The sequence below is a fragment of the Lampris incognitus genome, chromosome 8 (genome assembly GCF_029633865.1).
Source record: "Lampris incognitus isolate fLamInc1 chromosome 8, fLamInc1.hap2, whole genome shotgun sequence".
NCBI classification, from domain to species: Eukaryota; Metazoa; Chordata; class Actinopteri; order Lampriformes; family Lampridae; genus Lampris; species Lampris incognitus.
This window is the reverse complement of record NC_079218.1, coordinates 42935370-42961297: the sequence shown is the minus strand read 5'-3', so window position 1 is coordinate 42961297 and position 25928 is coordinate 42935370. Positions and strand designations below refer to the sequence as shown.

General features: G+C 43.4%; 1 protein-coding gene across 2 annotated transcripts; it reads left to right on the top strand.

Moving 5' to 3' along the window:
- The first annotated feature begins 7007 nt into the window (after positions 1-7007).
- On the top strand, positions 7008-14951 carry vtnb (vitronectin b). 2 transcript variants are annotated; one of them, XM_056284883.1, is made up of 8 exons: positions 7008-7219; positions 7895-8011; positions 8294-8542; positions 9766-9905; positions 11634-11790; positions 12495-12653; positions 12800-13132; positions 14542-14951. In XM_056284883.1, the coding sequence occupies exons 1-8, from the start codon at positions 7156-7158 to the stop codon at positions 14676-14678; spliced, it is 1356 nt and encodes a 451-aa protein (XP_056140858.1). In that variant the 5' UTR covers positions 7008-7155; the 3' UTR covers positions 14679-14951. The 2 variants fall into 2 exon arrangements, with proteins under 2 accessions (XP_056140858.1, XP_056140859.1); XM_056284884.1 differs by lacking the exon at positions 7895-8011.
- Positions 14952-25928: the final 10977 nt, after the last annotated feature.

Here is a 25928-nt window from a genome sequence, read left to right as displayed (position 1 = left end):
TTTAAGTTTTAAAAATAATTTGAAAAATCAAGTAATTTATGAAGCTACATCTTATGAAGCTACATACAGCCAACGTTGCTAGCTTGCTAGCTAATGCTTTCAACATGCTGCTCACATAATTGAACATCGCTTGAAGTGCTGACGGCTAACTACAATTTCAGCTAAGTAGTTTTGTTCCTCGATTTCAAACATTATAGTAACCACATTAGATTACGGTAACACAGAAATCCTAGGCTACTAGAGTTAGCTTGCTACCCTACCTCCGAGGTTTCTCCGCCGCCGGTGGTAACACTCCAGTCTGTGCCGAATTTTCTTCTCACCCATCGCCATCAATTATACTACTCTTCAAGAAAAATCCATCCAATTTCTGGAGTTTTGCTGTTCTTTCCTTTTTTTCCTTGCTCTCCTTCCTCTTTTTACATCCACTTTTATGTGTGTAACTCATGCTTGCTTGCTTGATTTTATTTTTCTAACGTTACTTAGGTAGGCTATGTAAATGATATTGCGTGCGCTAAACAAGCTATCATCACATATTCAAAACAGACACGTAACATTGGACTAGGACAATGCATGCAGAAATATTGACGCCCCCCCCCTCCCCCAGCGACGGGCCCTGGTGCTACTGCACCGGCTGCACCACCTATATTTACGCCAGTGCTTCTGAGGTTGCCATGTGCTGCTGCTACACTATTCTCCACTTCTTCCTTAGAACATATCAGTCTCCCGTTTTTATGCTTTCCAAGGAGGTCAGCTGTGAACCGGAAGGGGTTGTTAAAGAAAAAAATGATTCCAGTGGTTTTAATGCTGTAGAGTGTGTGTTAGGGTGTGTGTCATACTTCTGAACAAGACATTTCTCTTTTTTCATTTTATTCTATAGAAAAAAAAACATTCAAAATACAACATACATATATTAAGCCAATCGGAAAATAAAATATTTCACACACCCATCGAACTCTACAGAACCAATGAGGATAATGATTAATAATTAAAGCACAGGTAGACAGACGGAAAATAGTGAGGTAACCTGTAGGCTTTGCCATGGCTTCCAGCCTACAGACTCCCCCACCAAATCAAAAAAACACCAAATCAAAAAAACAAAAACAAACAAAAAAAATACACATATACCATACACACTACACTTCATCTTCTTCCTTTGGCTTGTTCCCTGTTTCTCAGGAGTCGCCACAGTAGATTTGATAGTTTCCATTTGTACCCTGTGAGGGCACAGCACCGATGGCGGTTATTGTAAACCTGGGCCTCAACCGATCGGGTATGGTCTTGTCAATCCATATAATGAATTGGCAAAATTTTACGTCAGAAGTCCTTCCTGACACAACCACTAAACCTATGGACGGGGGCACAGATAAAGCGCTGGATGCCATCCCAGTATTCCTGAACTTGCACCCATGCCTGTCGCCAGCCCATAGACCATACACACTACACTATTTAAACAAAATCCAACATCGCCCTTCCTCCTCCCCCAATCACAATAAAAGTGCTCCCCTTCACAAATCCACTGATTAACACTTCTTCACTAACATAACTATACAACATATTAACATTTCTTTCCATTATACTTTTAATATTCCACACCTCAGCTTTCCTCTTTTGACAATGGGCTGTATTCCTCCTTAACTTGACAGCAAACCTCGCATGGCTTAAAACATAATTTAATAAATTAATATTACATCATACCGCCTGCCACCCAATGACTGCTGGGATAGGCCCCAGCACCCCTGCGACCCTGAGAGCATGATAAGCGGTTTGGATAATGGATATTACGTCATTTCACTTTGCCACAAGACATTTCTCAGGGGTAATTATCATAACAAACTGTTCCGTTGAATTAATAAACCTAATAAAATTAGAGATATGGAAGCCATTGAAAGTAATAACGGTCCTCGGTAAGGAAAGATAAGGTAAGGTAAGACCTCACCGCTGAGCAATGGGTTCAACTGCAGGGATCTTAATGTTCACTGTAATTTGTTAATTGACTGACCAACTCTGAGGAAGGTTTTCACAAAGCTTTTCTGCCTGTGGTGTTTATAAAAGAGAAGCACACTTGTTAAAACATGGGTTCCAGGTTGGCGTCCACGTAGTGTAGCGGTCTATTCCGTTGCCTATCAACACGGGGATCGTTGGTTCGAATTCCCGTGTTACCTTCAGCTTGGTTGGGCGTACAGACACAATTGGCCGTGTGGGAAGCCGTATGTGGGTATGTGTCCTGGTCACTGCACTAGTGCCTCCTCTGTTTGGTTGGGGTGCCTGTTCAGGGGGGAGGGGGACCTGGGGGGAATAGCGTGATCCTCCCACGTGCTACATCCCCCTGGTGAAACTCCTCACTGTCAGGTGAAAGCCCTCCCCGGATCGGCAGAGGGGGTGGAGCAGCGACAGGGGCAGCTCGGAAAATAAGGTAATTGGCCAAGTATAATTGGGGAGAAAAAGGGGGAAAATCCCCCCCCCCCAAAAAAGATGGGTTCCAGGCTGCGCTTTACAAATGGGTGACTCTGCACTGTGTGTTGTTTTGCTGTAAAGTCTTATCCGCCTGGATGATAAGAATCTGCATGGTGTGGTTTGAGCTGACGGATGATAAACTAAGGCTAAACAGTAGGCCGATGTCTCTATCTGCGATGCTGTTTTTCTATAAGCATGAAGTGGCAAAGGCAAATATTGAAATGATAAACAGGTGCCTGCTCTACATCTAGTTTATCAAATACTGTTTTTTGCACCCGAAGTGAAATATTTTGTCACTCTGATAACATGAGGCCACAAAAAAAAAAGAAAGAAAAAAAGCAGTGGTTTTGCAGGTACTTGTACTTTGGCTCGAGAGAGTAAATCGATGGGATCGGGATGAAATAACAATGCTCTCTCTGTCTCTCTCTCTTGGCTGTAAATGTGTGACAATGTATTAAAGTTGTTTTTTTTTAAAAGTCTCCCTCGCTCGCTTGCTCTCTTTCTCTCTCTCTGTCTCTCTTTCACTCACTCACTCACTCATACACACAAGTGCACATACACACAATTCTGTCAATGTTTAATAGATGTCTGCATATCAAATCAATGGCGTAGGCAGAAATCGGTGTGGGTGGGCACGGAGAAAATCAGGTGGGCCTAATCCGTCCAAGACCAATCATACTTAATAGCTTCTGAAACGCATATGTTAAACAAAATAGGCAATTACAACTATACTTGCCTGAATGCGACATAGTTTAATCACACAAGCCTTATACATCATGAGAGGTAATGTTACAGGCACCAAGATGAACATTAACAGCATCACTTAGCCCGGCATACACACACACACACACACACACACACACACACACACACACACAAATTGCTTTATCTTCTACCTAACCATTTGACAAGTTGGTAGTGTATGTTCATTCAGTCATTCTGTGCCCTTGTTTTTAGTTTTGTTTGTTTTTATCATAATCATGACCAATATTATCTCATTATTTCATATTCCTTTTTTGAAAAGGGGCTCTACAGAAAAAAGACATCATCTTTACTGTAACGTATGCATCCCGGATTTGGAGAATCGTCGGTAACTCCAACTACTGTCTCTTGTCTCTGTAACTTATCTGTGACTTCTCTTGAAAAGGTTGTAACGTTTTACACTTGATAACTGTAACCCTTGATCACCAAGACAAACTTTTTTTTGCGCTTGTGTCTTCATCTCTCTCACTATCCCACTTCTTCGCCAACCTCTTCCTCTGTATGCTTTCCTGTGCTCCCTCATTCCCCCACCACGTCTCCTTGTCTTCCTTCCTCTGTCCTGACGACACACCAAGTACCTTCCTAGTTGTCTCCTTCACTATTTCTGCAGTAGTTGCCCAGCCGTCCGGCAACTCTTTACTACCGCCCAGTGTCTGTTTTTTAACTCCTCCCTGAACTCCACACAGCAGCCTTCCTTCTTCATCTGCCACCATTTGATCCTTGGTTCTGTCTTCACTCTGTCCCTCTTCTTGTCTCCAAAGTCATCCTACAGACCACCATCCAATACTGCCTAGCTACGTTCTCCCCTGTCACCACCTTGCAGTCTCCAATCTGCTTAAGATTGCACCTTCTTTATAAGATGTAGTCCACCTGTGTGCACTTTCCTCCACTCTTATATGTCACCCTGTGTTCCTCCCTCTTCTTGAAATATGTATTCACCACAGCCATTTCCATCCTTTTCAAAAAATCCACCACCATCTGTCCTTTGGGCGGCACGGTGGTTGCAGTGGTTAGCGTTGTTGCCTTACAGCAAGAAGGTCCTGGGTTCAAACCCTCGTAGCTACACAGATCAAAGCTAGGATGGGTTAATTTGTAGTAACTGAATTTCCCCATGGGGATTAATAAAGGAAACTTAATAATTAATTAATTCCACATTCCTCTCCTTGACACCATACCTGCCCATCACCACTGTTCCCTTCGCCAACATGCCCGTTGAAGTCCGCTCCAATCACCACCCTCCCCTGCTTGGGTACACTCTCCACTACTTCGTCCAACTCACTCCAGAATTCTTCTTTCTCTGCCATCTCACACCCAACTTGTGGGGCATATGCTTTGATAACATTTATCATCCCACCTTCATATTCGTCACTCTGTCCAACACTCTCTTCACCTCCAACACACTCGACATACTCTTTCTTCAGAATTATCCATCCATTATGCAAACCACTTATCCTGCTCTCAGGGTCGCAGGGATGCTGGAGCCTATCCCAGCAGTCATTGGGCGGCAGGCGGGGAGACACCCTGCACAGGCTGCCAGACCATGACAGGGCCCTCCTTCGCCCAACAGTAGCATAATTTCCACTGGCATCCTGCTAGCCAACAGTACTGGTGGTGGTCGTTGGTAACCCGGACCTTGACCGATCCGGTATATAAATCTGATTTATGAGCCACATATTTGATTTGGCAAAGGTTTTTTACAGTGGAAAAACGGATGCCCTTCCTGACGCAACCCTCCCCATTTATCCAGGCTTGGGACCGGCACTAAGCATGCATTGGCTTGTGCATCCCCAGTGGCTGGGTTATCCAGCAAAAACTGTACCCAATACAATAATATTGAAATAGGTAATAGGCTACTACAGTCAGACATTGTAAATAAGCTTACTTTTGATGATTACAGTGACGGGGCTTGGTGTTGAACACTGAAATTATTTCATCATAGTCCAGCAATTCTGTCACTTCTCTTTCAGAGGAGCACAGTCTGTATGTCATCATTGATGCCCTGATACCAGTTTTTTTTCCTTATCCGACAGACAGTTGAAAAGAGTCTTTCAACAGCACTGCTACTGATGGGGAAAGGGCTGAATTAGCAGCCACGTGCGTGACACTACTACTTGGCACCTGAGGAGAAACTGGAGCAGGATCCCTCCTGCACCCCACGACGTCTTTTTATGACCGACTTGCGCAAAATGCTTTGTTTCGCCATGATTAAACCTACATTAAAAGCAGCTAGCCAGCGGAAAGTAGGCTTTTGTTCCTCTGTGCAATACGCGGGCGGTACACTGAGTGAAAGACGATTGGCTGCTCGCAATCTGGCATTGCGAAATGCACTGCCGCTCAAAAAGTGAATCATCCGTTTCCATCTCTCCCTGTCCTCTGCATCTTCCTCTGTCACAGCAGCCACCTGCATGACCTCTCTCACCACATCCACAAACCTCCTCTTTGGCCTTCCTCTGAAATATGAGGATCATAAATCAGTGCGATAAATAATAAATAATGTTGTAACGACCATGAATGAGTAGACTCGCTAGTCGGTTTGCAAACGGGTCGGAACCTTTAGTTGACTGGTTAGCAAAGTCGGGTTCGCGTCCCGGCTGTGGCAGATTCCCCGATGCCCCCTGAATTCGCTACGTTGGTGTCAGAAGTGGGCTGGTGAGACCACGAGGACATCGGAAGCGCGTGCGCCCAGAGGCGTGATGGAGCTGATATACTGAAGCGCGGGGACGCGCTTCCTGAAGGAAGTGGGTAGAGTAGCGACCATGAATGAGTAGACTCGCTAGCCGGTTGGCTAACGGGTTGGACCCTTTAGTTGACTGGTTAGTGCGACCCGGGTTAGTGTACCGGCTGCAGCGGATTCCCGGCTGCCCCCTGAAGTCGCTACAGTATTCAGATTTATTTTTTTTTGCAGCTAATTCGTGCATTTTTATGATTATGCTTGGTGTGCCATCTCGAAATTTAGGTGGTACAGGCACATCCAGGCACACCCGTGGCTACGCGGTTGTGTCAAATGAAATGGCCCACTAATAAGGACATATTGCCACGTTTGCATGAAAACACTTTACAAAGACACAAACTAAAGACAAGGTTTCAGCAGGTCCAAGTTGTCCATCTGAAAATACAATGGTGCTGTATCGACACTCAACTTTAGCACCACTATCCATGGTCCTGAATCCAACAACCTCTTCTATATATTGGTGCTTCTCCTTTTGAACACTCTCCAAAATCATGTCTCAGTATTTAAACAAACCTTTTCTTGTGGCTCCTCGTTTTAGCATATCACTCTGGGCAAAAGCAGTCAGCTTGGGAGAGTGACCCAGTGTTTGCCTTTGGTTGTTTTTCTACCAGATAGATCGATAGAGGAGAAACAGCCGTTCTAGTTACACAATGGCTGAACTCAGATACCCGCTCACTCCCTTCATCAACCAGTCGACCAATATAGTCTGACAAAACCAATGCTAGCCAACCCCCAGACTTTCTGTCAGTTTGTCGAGTTGATTTAAGGGAGAACAGACCATTAGATGAGGAAGAATGAGAACAAATTTGGGATGATTACAGTACCAGATAAATCAACAAACTGCTAAGAGTTATTTTTCATCAAAGCACACAAAGGGCCGTGATGAGCCTTTAGCATCATGTTAGCGTGACAGACCTGAAATCTGCTGACACAGTTTAATGATTGTCACCACCGTGGTTCGGCCAATGGGGAAAACAGGCTCACAGGGGTCAGCGACTCCTGGTAAATATCTATTGATTTTCTGCTTACAGTTCTGCATCCCTGTAAGTGGGACACCCAGTTCAACATAATTTAGTTCACTGACGTACATCGGGAGAGTAGTACATGGCTCTCTGATAGAAGTGAATAAAGTTGCCATATTTTCAATGTCAGATCCTGTTTTTACATCAAAAGTGGAGTATTTTATCCCCTCCAACGAGTGAGACAACATGAAGCTAGCAGTGGTCCTGCTGGCCCTCGTCCTGGGGCTGGCTACCACCTTTGCTGCAGAGGGTAAGTCCAAATCATCCCTCATTACTTCTCTGATCATTTGAGCGCAATGGCTATGATATAAATAAAATCTCATGCGTGATACAGATAATATATCAAAACCTGAACATCATAGACTCGGTGACATCACACGTCAGCTTCATCCTTTGAAGACTCTTTTAAATGGTTTTCACGCCGGACGCCCTGCCTGACGCAACTCTCTCCATTTATCCGGGCTTGGGACCGGCAATAAGAATGCGCTGGCTTGTGTATCCTCAATGCTTGGGTTTCTCTTTTAAATGGTAGTTAAATTATTTACAAAACCTTGACACCAGTGTTTGATTTTGTTCAAAAATGAAATGATAACAGGAAATCGATCTCCAGTGTCCCTGCTGACCAGACAGCATATTGTCCTTTTTCTCTGCAGTCCAGGGTTTCTTAAACGCACCAGTTTAGAAATGTCCATTATGCCGTGCTTGTAGTACGGCAAATGTGTAACAGTCCTGTCTTCTGCGCTTAGGGCTGTGTAGTTTGGCAGGTTATATCAACCTCTTTGTGGCTCTGAAGACTTTACACCCCCTTTTCTGCCAAATCACCATTGATGTAAACTGAATGGCCAAGTCAACAGTACACCCCCTTCTTAGTCACAGTGTCCACTCCTCTTCAACTGTTTCACTGCTGCATTGTGTATTTCCACAGAGTCCTGTGTGGGTCACTGTGGCTCCTTCAACCCTCAGAAGAAATGTCAGTGTGACTCTATGTGTGTGTACTACGGCAGCTGCTGTGGAGACTTCAACAATGTCTGCCCAAAGAAAAGTCAGTAAAAAAAAAACGACAAAAAAACTGCCTCAACTGCCCTTGAAAGGATAAGACATAACTCTGTTGGAAGCTCTGAGGGCCTAGAAACAACATCAGCAAAGTTTATGACCACACGTGCTACTCCACCTTTGCCCCAACAATACCCTTGTTTGGGCAGAAAACACTCTAAATCTGTAATAAAAAAAAAAGTACTCGACTCCAGTGTCATGGGGAGTTTCTGCTCTGTAGTTTTGTTGAAGTGTGCAGTCATGAGGACCATGTTCTGTCCCTTGCTTCTAGATTCACGCGGTGATACCTTTGAGGACCTTAACGATCCAGCAACGACTCTCGTCAGCCTAGTGGACGCCGCTACGACTTTTGCACCAGTTTCCAACACAATCTCTGTCCCAACCGTCACGGCCACAACTCCCCCACCCACTACCACCCGTGCCCCCACTCTGCCCCCAGACCCCGCCGCTGCCCCCTGCAGTGGACGGCCTTTCGATGCTTTCCTGCAGCTGAAGAATGGCTCTATCTATGCATTCAGAGGTAGGCCTGTTTGGGAGGAGAAGTTTTTCCCCTCAGCCTCCTGTGATTCTCTCCTGTGTCTGGTTTTTAATATTTTTACATTGCCCAAGTTTCAACGGACTGGTTCCTCATACTTGGACTCCCATGTCTGATTGGTGACATTCTCGCCATTGTATGTACACCTACAGACTGGATGGTTTGTACTGGTGTAACATCCCCAAAAGTGAGACAGCACAGTCAGCAGAAATCAACAACATGACTAAATAATAAATAGAGGTGCATCACTTTTTCCAGTCTGGAGATCAGCTGATTTCTGTTAGTAAAACTAATTTACATCCTAAGTTTCTCACATTTATCTTATTTTGGCCTATTCACCTCACTCACTTTCCACTCTGCTAGGTATCACTTTCTCCCTGTGATTTATTCTGACTTCAGGAAATTGGAAACACTTTGTCATTTCATTTCACGTACTTACATGCATGGTCGGATTAACCCACCAGGGGCCTTGGGGCAAGCACGTCCACCCCACCCCCCCGCCCCACCAGATAAGCTACGCAAACAATACTAAACATTGTTAAATGTAAATCTAATGCAAATAGCCAACATGGTAGTCGACGCTATGCCAATCTGCATGGGATTCGGATGGCAACTACAAAGTAGCTTGGGGCCCTGCCTCAGTAGAGACTGTAGCTTGGGGCTCCCGCATCAATAGAGACTAACTTGGGCCCTGCATCGCGACGCAGGGTTGGAACAAACGTCCCTTGTAGGGTATGATTGGGGACTCCTACTATACGCGAACACAATACCCCTGACCTTTTGGGGTCCCTCATGGTCCGGGCCCCTGGGGCTCTCACCCAGCATGCCCGGTCCGTAATCCAGCCTTGCTTACGTACATGAAATATAATTTTCCCCAGCACACAGCAGTGCAACAAAAAGACAAAAACACATATCCCAAAACTACAAGAACTACAAGAACACACATATCCAAACTAACACATATATCCAAACTAATACATATATCCAGATTAACACATACATCCAAACTAAACAAAAAAAATCACTGTCCAAGGTAACGAACGCTAGCCAGGATGACTGTCAGAACTGCCGGTCTGCATGGGCTAGCAGTTAGCTTAGCCTGCCCCTCAATCTTAGCCTTAGCTTAGTCTTCACTCAATCTCTATGTGTTTGACAACAGGAATTAGCATGGGTCTCTACTACTTATTGTCCTTAAACTATCTTCCAAGGTCACTATTTCTTTGAGCTGGATGAGAAGGCTGTCCTCCCTGGTTATCCCAAACGCATAGAGGATGTATGGGGAATCTCCGGCCCCATTGACGCCGCTTTCACGCGTATCAACTGCCAGGGCAAAACCTACATCTTCAAGGTAACCATCTGTCTAATTTCTGGAATCTCTGCCTCTGTACAGGCTGATGTTTGGGGCCTCGTTGTTGAAAATGAATGGTGGACATCCATCCAGGCTGCAGTATTTATATGGAAAGTGCTTTGAATAGTGGGGGAACAATTTCCAAAGTATCTCTAAGAGTCTACAGGTGGAGTTCTTCAAACTATTTAGACCTGTTATACAGGAAACATGAATTAACATGTAGAAAAAAAACCCTGATATTTTTGAATAAGTAAAAGTCTTTTGCAGATTTGGAAACCACCAGACAACTCAGGCTCAACCTTGAGAAGGTGTCTGATATAAAAAATAAAACACACACACATACACACGCACACACACACACACACACACAACTGGGAGCTACCCTTTACAGAATGTAGTGGCAAATAGAAAAAAAGTGACTGAGACAGCATCCTGGTTTCTTTTGGTTGGAGGTACATTTTATGGTTAGGAACTGTGGTCATTTACATTGAGATGGAGAATGTTGTGTGTTTATGGATTTTTGAATTGTTTAATCAGAATTTCCCTAGTGTGGTGCCTCAAGTGAAGGAGTTCAAGCATCTTGGGGTCTTGTTCACGAGTGAGGGTAAGGTGGAGCAGGAGATTGACAGGCAGATTGGTGCAGCATCAGCAGTAATGTAGACGTTGTAGCGGACCATTGTGGTGAAGAAGGAGCTGAGCCAGAAGGCAAAGCTCTCAATTTACCAGTCAATCTTCGTTCCAACCCTCACCTATGGTCATGAGCTTTGGGTAGTGACCAAAAGGGTGAGATTGCAGATACAAGCGGCTGAAATGAGTTTCCTCTGTAGGGTGTCTGGGCTTAGCCTTAGAGATAGGGTGAGGAGCTCGGACATCCGGAGGGAGCTCGGAATAGAGCCACTGCTCCTTCACGTCGAAAGGAGTCAGGTTAGGTGGTTCGGGAATCTGATTAGGATGCCTCCTGGGCGCCTTCCTTTGGAGGTTTTCCGGGCATGCCCAACTGAGACCCCAGGGTAGACCCAGAACTTGCTGAAGGGACTACATGTCCAATCTGGCCTGGGACTGTCTTGGGATCCCCCAGGAGCTGGAGGGTGTTGCTGGAGAGAGGGACATCATCTGGAGTGCCTACTTAGCTTGCTGCCATCGCGACCCAACCCCGGAGAAGCGGCCGATGATGAAATGAGATGAGAGATAATCAAAATTTGACTTGAACGTCATTCCTGGTCATTTCTCTTCTCAATCTCCTTTTTAAGTATTTTATTATTACATCCTTTTGTGGGGCCCTTTGTAAACACTGTTTGATTATTATTATTTTTATTGCTATATCAATATTGTTAGTACTTGAATAGCACTAATTGTAGTACTTCAGCAAACTGAAAATCATTTTTTCATTTTATCAATAGACACACAGACAAACATAATAAGACAGATAGTAAGTTAGACAGAAGGACAGACAGTAAGATAGCCAGCCAGCCAGCCAGCCAGCCAGATAGATAGATAGATAGATAGATAGATAGATAGATAGATAGATAGATAGATAGATAGATAGATAGATAGATAGATAGATAGATAGATAGATAGATAGATAGATAGATAGATAGATAGATAGATAGATAGATAGATAGATAGATAGATAGAAAGATCTGTCTGATATAGTGACTATACTGTAAAGTTGAGCCCCACCGTTGCCATAATTTCCCCTTCTTTGGGTTTTGGTTGATGTCCTCTCAGGGGAATCAGTACTGGAGGTTTGACGGCGACGACCTGGATGATGATTACCCTCGGGACATTTCAGTGGGCTTTGAGAAGATTCCAGACAATGTTGATGCGGCGTTTGCCATACCAGCACCAAGTCATAACCAGAAAGAGAAGGTGTATTTTTTCAAAGGTACTGTGGTGTGCCTGTACAGGTTCCCCTTTTCCACATTTTGGCATACTTTCCTCATACCCATCAAGTCAGACAAGTGGTATATACACCGACTAGTCATAACACTAATGATAGGTTAGCTTGTGTTGAACTTCAAATGTCTTGTGCAAAACTCGGTTGTTTAGTATAGGTTAGTAATGCAATAAAAGTATGATACCTGAAATTTTAGGCATGCATCGTATTCAAGCCAGAATTTAATGCAGGCTTTGCATTTCATTTCAAAAAAGATGCTATGTCACATGTTTTAGAGCAATGGTACTCATACCATGTGTTGTGGAGAGCTATGTGTGTGCAGGTTTTTTTTTCGACTAAGACCACACCAGCTGATTTCACAGTTTAACTCATCTTCAACTAGACAGAAGACTGAACAGTCAAATCAGATGCTTTAATGTCAGCCTGCAATAAAAGCCTGCATTCACAAGCTCCTCTTCACTGATTTATCAAGCAAAAACCCTAACCCCCACCCTTTCTGCATTTTATCTGCAGTAATATGTGATTACCATGGGTTGTAATGAGCAAACTCCCCTAAATACATAGATACGTGTCAATGAGATTAAATTCATTTCCACTGGATAAAATACATATATATATATATGTGTGTGTGTGTGTGTGTGTGTTGGAGGGCAAATGTTTTCAGCTAGACAACCTTTTTTTTCCAAATTCAGGGGACCAGTATTACCATTATGAATTCAAGCACCAGCCTTCCCATGACGAGTGTGTGCACATGACCAAGTCTTCTCCTTCTGTGCTGTTCACCCAGTATACAGACCTCTACTGTGACTCAACATGGGAGGGCCTCTTCACAGCGCTCTTTGGTGGCTCCTGTAAGACTCAGTTTTGGGTACAGTGTGTACGTGCGGCAACATTGCACATCATGGCCTGCATTACCTCTCTTTTTCTCACTTTCTCAACCCTTTCCTCTGTGTCTCCATCTCTCCCTTGTTCTCCACTCCTCTCTCTCCTTACTAAGTCCAAGGCCACCACAAGGGCCCACATTTCATCCGTAGGGACTGGATCGGCATCAGGCCTCCTATAGACGCAGCTATGGTGGGCCGCATCTACCTCAACCCCCAGGCTCCGACCTCTCTGCCCATAGCACCACCGCCGAGGAGGAGACGGGTGAATCGGAAGAGGAGGCCCAACAGGAGGCAAAGGTCGAGGGACTCTTTCTTCTTAAGCGACTTATGGAGTTTCGATGACATGTACACAGACTATGGCGACTACAGCGACGACATCCTCGATGACACCACCACGCAACAACTCAAGGGCTTGCCTGTCCAGAATGTCTTTTTCTTCAAGAAAGGTACATATGCCATGCTACACTACCAAAAAAAACAAAACAAAACACTACTGCATGCTGTTAGTCATAAATGCAGTATAATTAGTGATGGGTACCGAAACCCGGTATTAAACGGGTACCGGCGCTAAATTATTAAAGCCTGTAGTATTGATAAGCTCCGACGTTAACGGTTCTGTTATCAGCATTGGAGGCTACATAAACGTTATCTTGCACCTTTTATCTCACCAACTCTGTTTCTTATTTGCAATAAGAGTTAGACATTCGTCCAAGACGCATTTTCGCTATTCCCAATCCAGACACACACACACACACACACACACACACACACACACACACACACACACACACACACACACACACACACACACACACACACACACACACACACACACACACACACACACACACACAGCTCTTAGTGACAATGGCGGAGAACTAAACGGTCAAAAAGTCTGGTTATACGTCACTAGAGTCGATGCTGACAATGCTCGTTGCCACAAGTGCAACAACTCTTTTGCATGTAAGGGTGGAAACACAAGCAATCTTTCGAAAAATCTATCGAAGGTGCATCAAATACAGGCGGAGAAATGCACAGCTTTCGACTGCCTAGCTCGTAGTTCGTCTCTCGTTGGCCGATCCACCTCAGGTATGTCAGGTATGCTAGCAGCCAAGAGCCCAAGTGGAGTAAACTAAATCATACAAACATGGCTTAATGATTAAAAGTAACGCTTTGTCCAGACATGAGAAAATACAGCAATGTTAATTCTGTTCTTAATTTGTTTCATTTTTTTTCTCTTAAAAAAAAATAACAAAAAGAACCGATAAGAGTACCGTTAAAGTACCGGATCGATAAGCAGTATCAGTAAGAGTATAAGTACCGTTAAAATCTTAACGATACAGGGGCGTCTGGGTAGCGTGGCAGTCTATTCCGTTGCCTACCAACACGGGGATCGCCGGTTCGAATCCCCATGTTGCCTCCAGCTTGGTCGGGTGTCCCAACAGACACAGTTGGCCGTGTCTGCAGGTGAGAAGCCAGGTGTGGGTATGTGTCCTGGTCGCTGCACTAGCGCCTCTTCTGGTCTGTCGGGGCGCCTGTCCGGGGGGGAGGGGGAACTAGGGGGAATAGCGTGATCCTACCACGCACTACATCCCCCTGGTGAAACTCCTCACTGTCAGGTGAAAAGAAGCGGCTGGCGACTCCACATGTATCAAAGGAGGCATGTGGTAGCCTGCAGACCTCCTCGGATCGGCAGAGGGCCAGGATACAATTGGGGAGAAAAAGGGGGAAAATTGCAAAAAAAACAAAAAAAATCTTAACGATACCCATCCCTAACTATACTTGCAAATAGATCAATTCAATTTTTCACTTTATTTGACAACTTGCTTCTGTGCTTGCTTACACCTCCTTCCAGATAAATACTACCGGGTAGATCTGCAGACCAAACGTGTGGACTTTGCCAGCCCTCCTTACCCACGATCTATTGCAAAATACTGGCTGGGCTGCAGACGCGAAGAGTCACCTGATGAGTCTCGTGCAGAAAAAAGATAGGCATGCATACGGACCGAGTTTGTGGCTCAAGAAAGGACAAGAAAAGAAGGATTTTCTGGACGAGTTGATTATTCTAAAGCTGAACATCCCACGAGTAGTCCTGAGGAGCGTTTGTCTTCCAGTAGGCAGCACATAACTTAATTAGAAATGCATTTACCTCAGTTATTGTTGTTGTCCCACCATTCTTTAAGATAAGCCAAATACAATACTCTCCACTGTTTATTCAGAAAAATAAATTGCTATTCTCGTGAAAAATAAAGTCAAAGGATGTCATTTCAAAAGGCATTCTTACATTTTCCCACACATGTGCACATGCAAATATCTGCACACACGTGCACATGCAAATATCTGCATAATAATGCTGTTATTATATAAAAATTTCACTTGCATTGGTGATATCCAGATGTAAATGCTTGGAGAAGGTGGACATAGGGTGAAATATCGCAGAGGCAAACAGGCAGTAAAATTCTGTTTTAACAGATTGCTCATATTGAATTTACACTCGGCAAGTTCCCTCGTGACAGAAACATCTATTCAGTCAGACTGCGACAGCTAAGACCCAAACACATCTTGGTATGAAGTTTGTACCACTGACGGATTTCAATACAGACATTCAAGCCTTCTTTTACTTTGGTGAATTCAAATAAGATTGCAAAAGGCGATGCTTCAAAAAAAATTTGTAACGCCAAGATTGACAGCACATGTAAAGAAGTAGTAATGTGTATATTTGCATCTACATGCATGATTTCATAAGAACTGGCATTGCACACAGCAGATTGAAATAGGTTGACTCACAGTTATGAAGTGCCTACAGGAGCAGGACAAAGAGGTGGCAGACCCTACCCCAGGCACTGGACATAGTCTGAGTCTGGTCACCATTTTTAGTCTGGGGGGAACTGGAGATTATTAAAGAATAAAGAGGTAGAAGGTGGTCAGGAAATGGGAGAAATGGAAATGCTTCACTCTTCTGGCTTGGTTGAAGTTCAATGGGATTATGCTCGGGAAATCTCTGCCATATATCTGGCCAGAGATATACATACATCCATCCATTATCCAAGCCACATATCCTGCTTAGGGTCATGGGATGCTGGAGCCTATCCCAGCAGTCACTGGGCAGCGGGTGGGGAGATACCCTTGACAGGCCGCCAGTCCATCACAGGGCTGACACATTCACACCTAGGGACAATTTAGAACAGCCGATTCACCTGACCTACGTATCTTTGGACTGTGGGAGGAAACCGGAGCCCCCGGAGGAAACTCACACAGACACGGGGAGAACATGCAAACTCCACACAGAGGACGACCTCAAATGACCCCCAAGGTTGGCCAACACTGGGATCGCCAGTGATGATTAAAAGTATTTGAACCCAGGACCTTCTTGCTGTAAGGCGACCGCGCTAACCATTGCACCACTGTGCTGCCAGAGATATACAGTAAATGTATAAAGCCATAGGAACACCTTGCTTGTTCCTTGAAATAGACTATCACATGTATTCAGATGCAAGCTGTGGTCCTAAATGGATATCATCAACCACTGCAAAAGCATTTAATGGGAAATGGCAGAGAAGCAGATATTAATTCTGTACAGGATGATACTGGGTGTCAGGTATGCTGGTCAGGAATCAGGAACTATTTATTTGCCATTTCATTTCATGTACTCAAGTACATGAAATGAAATGAAATATTGTTTCCCCCAGCCCACAGCAGTGCAACACAAAGACAAAAACACATATCCAAAAATTACAAGAACACATATAACTCAAACTACAAAAAAACTACGGTCCAAGAGAACAAATGCCAGGATGACTGTTGGAACTGCCGGTCTGCATGGGCTAGCAGTTAGCTTAGCCTGCCCCGCTTCTGCGTCCTGTCAGACTGCCCTCAGTGTTGCCTCTTTGGGCGCAACTCCGGCAGGGCCGTGGTCCCTGGGCCCACAGGACACAGCAGAGCAGGCTCTCCCAGCCGATCCAACACCAGCTCTCCCAGCCAGGCACCACAACTGAAACCACTAAAAACTGCAAATACATTATAGCCTCCATTTTAACAGTGAAATCCTTTCATTATTGCGATACACTTATTTTTTTCCAGATTAGCTGTAACTAGCAAGTTAAAAGTACGACTTTCTACCCAAAGGCAATAAAAGATTTCAACAGGATTTGGGGTATCATCAGCAAAACTGCGGTCAACCAAGACAGCCACTCAGTCACCCAAATCACCAAGCCCTCCATGGTTCAACAAGAGGAACATCTACACAGAATCTATTCCAATTCCGACCTAGCAAAAGTCCAGTACCCAGTTGGCGACCCAACAGAGGCAGGGAGCATCTCAAACGTCATTGCCAAAGCCAGACCACCAGGTTTTGACTCCAGGTCTGATGACTGACAGACATCAGTGGTTGGAGTGTGTCGGGAGCAAATGAGTAATAGTAATGTCAATGTTAATGAGCATTTCCCACTCAACAGCGTCCCATGTGTACGTGGAATGGTCCAAGACACAAAGGACCTCTAGATAAAAGCAGGACAGTTGGTTGAAAACCCAACATTGACCAAAGAATTTATAGGGGGGCAAAATGAAACAGTGAACTGACAGTCCAGCACAGCATCGGTACTGAACGCCCCAAGAATTAAATGTCTAACTTGCCCCTCCTTGACATGAATGGTGTGTGGCAGCAGACAATTTTACAGATTTCCACTTTGGTCAGCAAAAGAAAAGAAAAGAAAAAAATAAGAATTTTTATAATTTCATTTGCAGTGAGCTGCATAATGAAACAACGTACCTAATGGATCCCAGGTACAAGCTGTCTCACTGCGGATGGAGGACCTACGGTAAGAGGAAAACAACATGTCATCATTCAGGCCAAAGACTGACACTGATGCTTGTGGTTTGATAGTGTGGACTGTGTTTAATACACACGCTGCAAGGCTAGTCAGCCTACCGGGGGGTGGGGTGGGGGGTCTTTTCTCCCCAAAAGTAGACCTTTTTATTCTAAGCACAGCATACATACTGCAAGAAATCATTTGACCTCCTATAGCTACAAATACACTATATTTTATAGTATACTAAAACTTGTAATTCAGGAAAGGATCACCAAATGAATTGATTTATTTGGTATAATTAATTAAAAACATCGTATGATAGCGACTATAAAGTTGTTTTGTTCTTAATGTAGCTGCTGCTTGGTTTAACTGATTAAAGTTTAACTATACTTGTTGGACCTTTGATTTTTTCCCATCCTTGGCTACACTCATGGATTGGCCCTCTTTGGTCGAAGTTTTTAAAGCTTGAACAAACGAAGGGAATTCTGATCATTACCAGTTAGGTGCATGCCTGCAAATCAGCTCTGTACTAATCTGCAAATAGATTTTTTTTTTCTGGCAGGAAACTACCTCATGTCACAAGGTGAAGTTTGTCCAGTTCTGTGAACATGAATTCAATTTAATGCAGATGCCCACCCAGCCATCACATCTCAATCCATTTTAAAACATGTGGAATTAGAAAGCAGGTGCTACTTGGAGTCTATATCCAAGACCAGCAAAGTCAACATGATTTTGGTGAGCAGTGGGAAGGTTTCTACAACCTGTTGAATCTATTCCCCAAGAAAGCTGAGGGCAACAGAGGAGAGTAACACGATAACAGGAAGTGTATACAGGGATATGATCAACACAAAAACTGCAGACAATAATGACAATAGAGAATCAAAATTAAAAATAATGGCTGTGAAATATTCATAAATCTTACAACGTGCCGGAGGAATGTGCATTCAGATTCAAGTATTAGGCAAACAAAACCTATCCAAGTCCAGTTTGTGTTGCACACGGTTCCTCTGCTGGTAGCGCTGCGCCCTCTGCTGGTTGAAAAAAAATCCCTGGCTTAGAAGCTGACAGGGCCAGCTTCTCTTTACTATGAAGAAAGAAATCTCCTGTCAGCCCACAGTGGGGTCACCCATTTAACTTGTAGATGTACATCCATCCATCCATTATCTTAACCGCTTATCCTGCTCTCAGGGTCGCGGGAATGCTGGAGCCTATTCCAGCAGTCATTGGGCAGCAGGCGGGGAGACACCCTGGATAGGCCGCCAGGCCATCACAGGGCCAACACACACACATACACACACGAGAACAAAACCCATGCCTGAGGAAGTTAGACAAGTGAGGAAATACTCCAGAAGTTAGATATGCGTTTTAATATTTGCTGTTTCATCACAATACACTGTGTTGCCTCATGAGTGCTGTTTTCTAATCCAACTGAAAAAGAATAGCACACTGTTTTAATTTTAACTATACTTTCATATTACTAATTTAGCAGACATTTTATCCAAATCAACTTATAACAGAGACAGCAATTAGCAGATTTGCAAACCTAAAGGCATCTAGAGCACTGATAGAAATCTTATCACAGTGGCACCACATAGGACAATTTCAATGGTCCCTGACCAACAATGGCCCTCAGAAAATACTGAAACACAAAGTTAACAACTTTTTATAAGTGAATGTGACATCTTTTCATGGGGCCTGTAATCTCCGGCATTGCCCCTGACCCTTACACCAGTAGTAATGAGTAGTTACCAGCAGGAGGAGTGTAGCGCTGTTGAACTACGTTAAGGGATACCTCGCTTCCTGCTACGAGGGGCCGTGAGGGGACTCCCTAAAAACTTGGGTGTTTCACCCAGGGGCGGTGCCTTACATCCTGCGTCACAGTGTCGTGTGCCTGATGTATGCGCATTACTTCGTCTCGTCAGTCACTTTTTGGATAAGCTAGCTAGCTAGCAAAAATGGTAACCTAAAAAGTAGTTTAATAACCTAATCTTTGGCTTAACCCCAAGATTAAACCTACAGGAGACCTCAGGCCAAATTGTAACTTCATACAAAGATGATTTTTTTTTTATTTATATATTTTTTTGCGATCATCATTTTACAAAGATGCACTTAGATTTTTGCTCCTTGTACTGCTGGCACAGCTGCAACCGCGACTAACTAAAGTTCCCTGCGACTAACTAGAGTTCCCTGCAGCTTTTCCCTGACTGTTGATAATTCTCAAATTGACCATCACATTATACTGGAAAATATACAACTAAATAGTAAAATATATTGACATTTAGATGTCTAACAACAACAATCTACTCAGGCGGAGGTCTGTATTTATATTTGTATTGTAGTATCTTGCATCAATAGATTTGTATTGATATTGTAGCAAATTCGGGGGGCAGTCCGGGAAACGCCGCAGCCGGGACACGAACCCCGCTCTCCTGCACCACGGGCGACAACGTTAACCAGTCGACTAAAGGGTCCGACCCATTAGCGTGTCTACTTTTTTGTGTACGTTTCACTACCCCCCCCTTACAGTAATCAACAATCCAGTAGAAAAAAAACCTCAACATTCATCAACTTATTAAATTAAATCAAGATTTAAACACAAGGACAAAAACTACAATCATACAAAAAGTAAAAATATAAATTCCATAGGGTGGTAGTTTTATCTAAATAACAGAAGCACTATGTGGAGTCCATGGCTGTTGGTTTACCATACAGCTCTTGGCTGCATGGTCTTGAAAATACTAATCCACAGTGTCAAAGGTGAGGAAATATGTTTGACTCATAAAGCTTTAGCCTACTTTACGTTCTCCGAAATCGTCTATTCCTGGCCTAGTTTATCTCTAGTTTACAATGGCAGTGAAAAACACAGTGTTACGAAATGTTGTTTCTGGCCTGTCCTCCTGACCTGTTTTTTCAGGGGGTCTCATCATGAAACCTCTTCCTCCTCCTCATCTGTGCTGCTGTCACTGTCCTTTGCCTCTTCTTCTGCCTCTGCCTTTTTACCTTTGCTCTCTTCTCTGGCTGCCTTGCTTGAAGAGGGCTCTGGCTCTAGAGTACCCATAATGTACATCATTCATAATCTGTCCTATAATAGTATTAACATAATAATACATAAATATATTACACGAGATGAGCTATCTTAAATGTTATCTAGCTAGCTAACAACCTTATTTTAATGTGCCAGTGGTCAATGTTATTGCAATTACTGAAAGAACTAGATGAACTAAATGTGACTATTAGCTAAAGTTGTATTCAATGCTTGCTTGCAAGCTAGCGACCTGCTCACATGGTAATACATCATACATTAAAATATTCAAAATCAGTTTGTATAAGCCTTAACCCCAAACCCCTACTGCTCACCTCCTTCTCCTTCAACTGGGAGGTGGGTTGAGGGAAGGGCTTCTGATCCTGAAGCTGCATCTGTGCATGACGAGGGCAAACGTGATTGAGGAGTGAACAAGCTTGCCAGCATGTGACGTGACGAAAGTTAGCTAGCCTAGCTTACTAGCTGCTGGATATAGGCTACAAATTCACTGCACTCTAGTTATATTTGGGAGCAAATTTGCACTCATCTCATTTTCGGTGACAATTAATATTTAACTGAAATTACCCTGACACTGCACTGTAAGTTAACTTTACTTGAAGTTAGCTAGATCATCCACGCCGTGATTAAGCCACACAGAATAGCTACGTTGGCTAAGTTAGCTAGCTACATGTTACGGGCACCAAAGGAAGGGGCCGTGAATAAATACCTTTCTTTTGAAAAAACTTTGTGACTAGCTGTCGCCCTTTAATGTCTCTCTCTCTCTCTCTCTCTCTCTCTCTCTCTCTCTCTCTCTCTCTCTCTCTCTCTCTCTCTCTCTCTCTCTCTCTCTCTCTCTCTCTCTCTCTCTCTCTCTCTCTCTCTCTCTCTCTCTCTCTCTCTCTCTCTCTCTCTTTTCTTTTCTGACAACCTAATTCGGGTTTGGACGACATCTCTTCTTCCCTTCACCTAGCGTTATCCTAGTGGAATCAACTGTTCTAGGAGAGCGCGCTATGTGAGACTGAACCATGCAATGCACAGAGAGAGGGGTGAAAAAGGCCAATCCATCCTGATAATTTTGCCAAAAATGGAGAAACAAAGCACACGTTTGTTTCATTTGTAACTTTATAATCCATTCAATTGTAATTTTAAGTACATTCAATTACTTATGATAATAATAAAAATAAAGATAATTATAGTGTTCTCTGAAGAGCCCCTGTCAGTGCTGGGTTCTTGGAATTGTCCTACCCCCCCCCTTTATGGCGCCCCAGGTTAGGGTAACAAAATATATGGAAACAGAAATCACTGTTCTCACTGCTGCAGCTGAAAACAAACATTTTGAACATAAGATGAAGTGTAACATGAAAATGCTGGTAATGAACATTATTCCATCTGTCACACTACAACAAACAAGAACAGATGGTGTACAAACGTTTAAATGATACTGTGCAGGGAAAAAAAATCTCCCTTATGTACATTGCCATGTTTGTTCACCAACCTTGCACGATTGGTTTGAGGCTGTTGATGAGAAAATGATCACAAAGGTGAAAAATGTTTCCCAACTCCATTCTGTAGAATAATTCCTAGTCACTTAAGATATTTGTGACTATCATTCACAAGACTTAGACTTGGCTCAAATTTGGAAACCATCCCTACAAGTTATTAAAGCAGTACATTAGACCTTGGATATGGCACACTGTTGGTTTACCTGGATGTGCTTGTGTACGTAGATAAGTCCTGCAGTGAACAACCTGAGCTTCCTCCAAATTTCAGTAAGATAAATGTGATCTCAATTAATGCCTAGTCGTACTATGTAGACCTTACTCTATCTGCAATACAACGCGATCATTACCAGTCTATAAAAATTGTAACAGCATTCATGACTTTATTCACTCTTACCAAATTCCCCACTGTTGGCATTTTTCTACTATAGATAACTGAAAAAAAGTCTTGACTGATATTTGTGTTATTGTTGTTGTCACTGATGTAATTTCACACATCCAGAGGTGGTTTGTTGTGTAAGTTATATTGATGTTGTAGCTTGGAGAGTTTAAACAGGTGGATTAAACCTGGCTATGAGTAAATCTGATGAGTGAGAAAATAAAACCTGCAAAGTTATTTGTGGTGGCACAGTGGCGCAGGGTGGTATGGTGGCACACTTGTTTGCGCGGTCGCCTCACAGCAAGATGGTCCTGGGTTCGAGCCCTGGGGTAGTCCAACCTCTGTGTGGAGTTTGCATGTTCTCTATTTGTCTGCATGGGTTTCCTCTGGGTGCTCCAGTTTCCCCCCACAGTCCAAAGACATGTAGGTCAGGTGAATCAGCTGTGCTAAATTGTCCCTAGGTGTGTGTGTGTGTGTGTGTGTGTGTGTGTGTGTGTGTGTGTGTGTGTGTGTGTGTGTGTGTGTGTGTGTGCGTGTGTGTGTGTGGTGGGCGGCGGCCTGTCCAGGGTGTCTCCCCACCTGCCGCCCAATGACTGCTTGGATAGGCTCCAGCACCCCCGCGACCTTGAGAGCAGGATTAGCGGTTTGGGTAATAAATGGACGGATGAAGTGATTTGTTTGAACATTCATGGCTGGACTGTCAGATGGGTCAGGTTAAATGCATCAGGACAAACAAGGTAGATTTGGCAAAGTTTTCAGTTCTCAGAAAGTACATAGAATTGATTCAATTAAACTCTGTGTAAAAGCAATCCCATTGTTCTTCAAACACCTGAGGCTGACCTTTTCTCTTACCCTCCTTGGTCTGATGCCAAAATATGAATATTTCAGTCGATATCTCCATTTCAATAAAGATTTCTTGTCGTTAACATTTGTTGATTACTTATTTTCTTTCTTTTTTGGGGGGGACTTTTTCTACCCAATTGTACTTGGCCAATTACCCCTGCAGACTACCACATGCCTCTTCTGATACATGTGGAGTTGCCAGCCGCTTCTTTTCACCTGACAGTGAGGAGTTTCACCAGGGGGGCGTAGCACGTGGAGGATCACCCTATTCCCCCCTGCCCCCACTAAATAGGCACCCTGACCAACCAGACGAGGTGCTAGTGCAGCGACCAGGACACATGGTGGTGGCCTTTCCAGGGTGTCCCCTCGCCTGCTGCTGGGATAGACTCCAGCATTCCCGCAACCCTGAGAGCAGGATAAGCGGTTTGGATAATAGATGGATGAACTGAATAATAATCATGCATTTTATTTGTGGATGCCTTTCAGAGCACTCAAGGACACCTTACAGAAAACAGTTAAAAAAAAACAACAACAAGCAGCACTGTATCAGACAGCATAAAATCAAAACAAAGCAGGGTAGACAATAAAAAGTTAACACAGCAGATAAATATAAAATTATCATCAGCACAAAACTCGGTGAAGCGTGGACCAGACTGAATATGCCAGTTCAAAAAGGTTGGTTTTGAGATGGCATCTGAAGGTTGAAAAAGCCAATGTTGTGAATGTCTCGTGAGAGAGACTTCCATAGGCGGGGGGCAGAATGGCCGAAGGCTCTGGACCCCATGGTAGTCAAGCGGGGCGATGGTGTAGTGCAGTGGTTCTCAACCTTTTTGGGGTCCTGGACCCCCTGCGTATTTTTGATCTACCCTGAGGACCCCTCCACCTGATCTTGGGGGAGGGGGGTTGCAATTTGATAGAAACAGTAGAAACTGCATTTTAAATTGCATTATAGCATTTATTCACTTTTTGGGGCAAAAATAAGAGCTTTCAGTTGTAACTTAGATATAGTTAACAAAACAGAATTCTTATGCAGTAACTTTCAGATATATGTAACAAAACAGAATATGTATTCAGTAACTTTCAGATATATGTAACAAAACAGAATATGTATTCAGTAACTTTCAGATATATGTAACAATAGAATTTTTATGCAGTAACTTTTAACAATGCAAACGGGAGCGAGATCTCTTATTAAAATACAATAAATTACACTTGTGAAACAGATGTAATTAGAGAAAAAAGTCCTGTTACCCTTAATAGTTTAGGTAGATAAAGGTGTCAGTCACATTTGAGTAAAATAATGCTATTTCTATAAATGTCATAGGATCTTTTTTTAAAGATATTTTATTTTCACGGACCCCTTGCAATTACACCACGGACCACTAGGGGTCCGCGGACCCCCGGTTGAGAAACACTGGTGTAGTGAGTGTGTAAGCATTTTACACACACACACACACACACACACACACACACACACACACACACACACACACACACACACACACAAACATGAAGTAATACTTGGGGTAGTATTGGTAGAGGACCAGTGACCACACCGGGTTATAGAACTCAGGTTTAATCGTGGCTCAGTAGGCAGACGTAATAACCATACATGGTAGTGGTGTAACCATAATAACAGTCCGGGTAGTACATAACACCTAGTGTAGTTCCAGTGGATATTATATTATATATCACTACATCTGCCCTGTTTAGTTTTCAATTTTTTCAGTATCAAAATACTCAAGAACAGTCGGTTATATAAACCAACACATCACACAATTCCAATCTGGTATAATCATTGATCAGCATTGTACAGTCATTACACAGAGGTTGCCTTCTCTCTCTTTTTTTTCTTTTTTTTTTAGACAACACAACTCAGAATTGTCCATCTCACAAAACATCTATTGGACTCTCTTGGGCATTAACCGTGACTTCATGGTGGTGGTATTTACTATGCTGATGTTTCTTCAAGTGCTCCAGAGTATTCGTCTAATTTCTGAATCATTTAGAATAAAAAGTGGGGTCTGATCTTTTTTTTTACCAGGGTTGCTTTCTCTATATTGTAAAGTTTCCAGCATTGAAAATATATACCTTTTAAGGCAGGATGATAATGAAGCCAGGGGTACAGTTTGTACCGGCTCTCTTGGCAACATAGGACTCTGTTTGCTATTTTCTGAACTTCTACATATTTTTGATTCAGATTGGCAAGGCTTGTCTGGAAATTCCATAGCACCACAATCTTTGTTGGGACCCTCCTCATCACCGTCACCGCTGCTACCACCGCAACCATCTTTGTCACTCCCTGCCTGCTTCCAAAACTCAAAACGTATAATAAATAGTTTCTGGGTTGTTTACACTACTGGAATTGCATTCACATTTAAAGTCACTTTCACTCCTAGAAACTTGCTGACATTAAGTCCACATTGCTCACAATGACACATTAATAGTTCACCGGTGCTTTACAAGATCCTCAGTAACACAGAAACACCATGATCTCACCTGGGGCTCTGATGTTGCATCTGCTTCTGTGTCCCTGGCTGCACACCTTCATTGTGTTGAAATAATAATGCACGCCACTAAATTCAGTTGATCATAAATTTCATCCAGAAGTCTGAAAAAGCAACAGTTTTTAATTTGCACACATTAAAAACATGTCTACATGTCCAAAGACGTCCAAATTTTCACAACCAC

Bases quoted from the DNA above. Each gene is read 5' to 3' on its own strand.
- vtnb (XM_056284883.1), top strand. From the start codon at position 7,156: ATGAAGCTAGCAGTGGTCCTGCTGGCCCTCGTCCTGGGGCTGGCTACC. The intron at 9,906-11,633 runs GTAACCATCTGT...ATGTCCTCTCAG, and splicing joins GCAAAACCTACATCTTCAAG to GGGAATCAGTACTGGAGGTT. The intron at 13,133-14,541 runs GTACATATGCCA...ACCTCCTTCCAG, and splicing joins TGTCTTTTTCTTCAAGAAAG to ATAAATACTACCGGGTAGAT.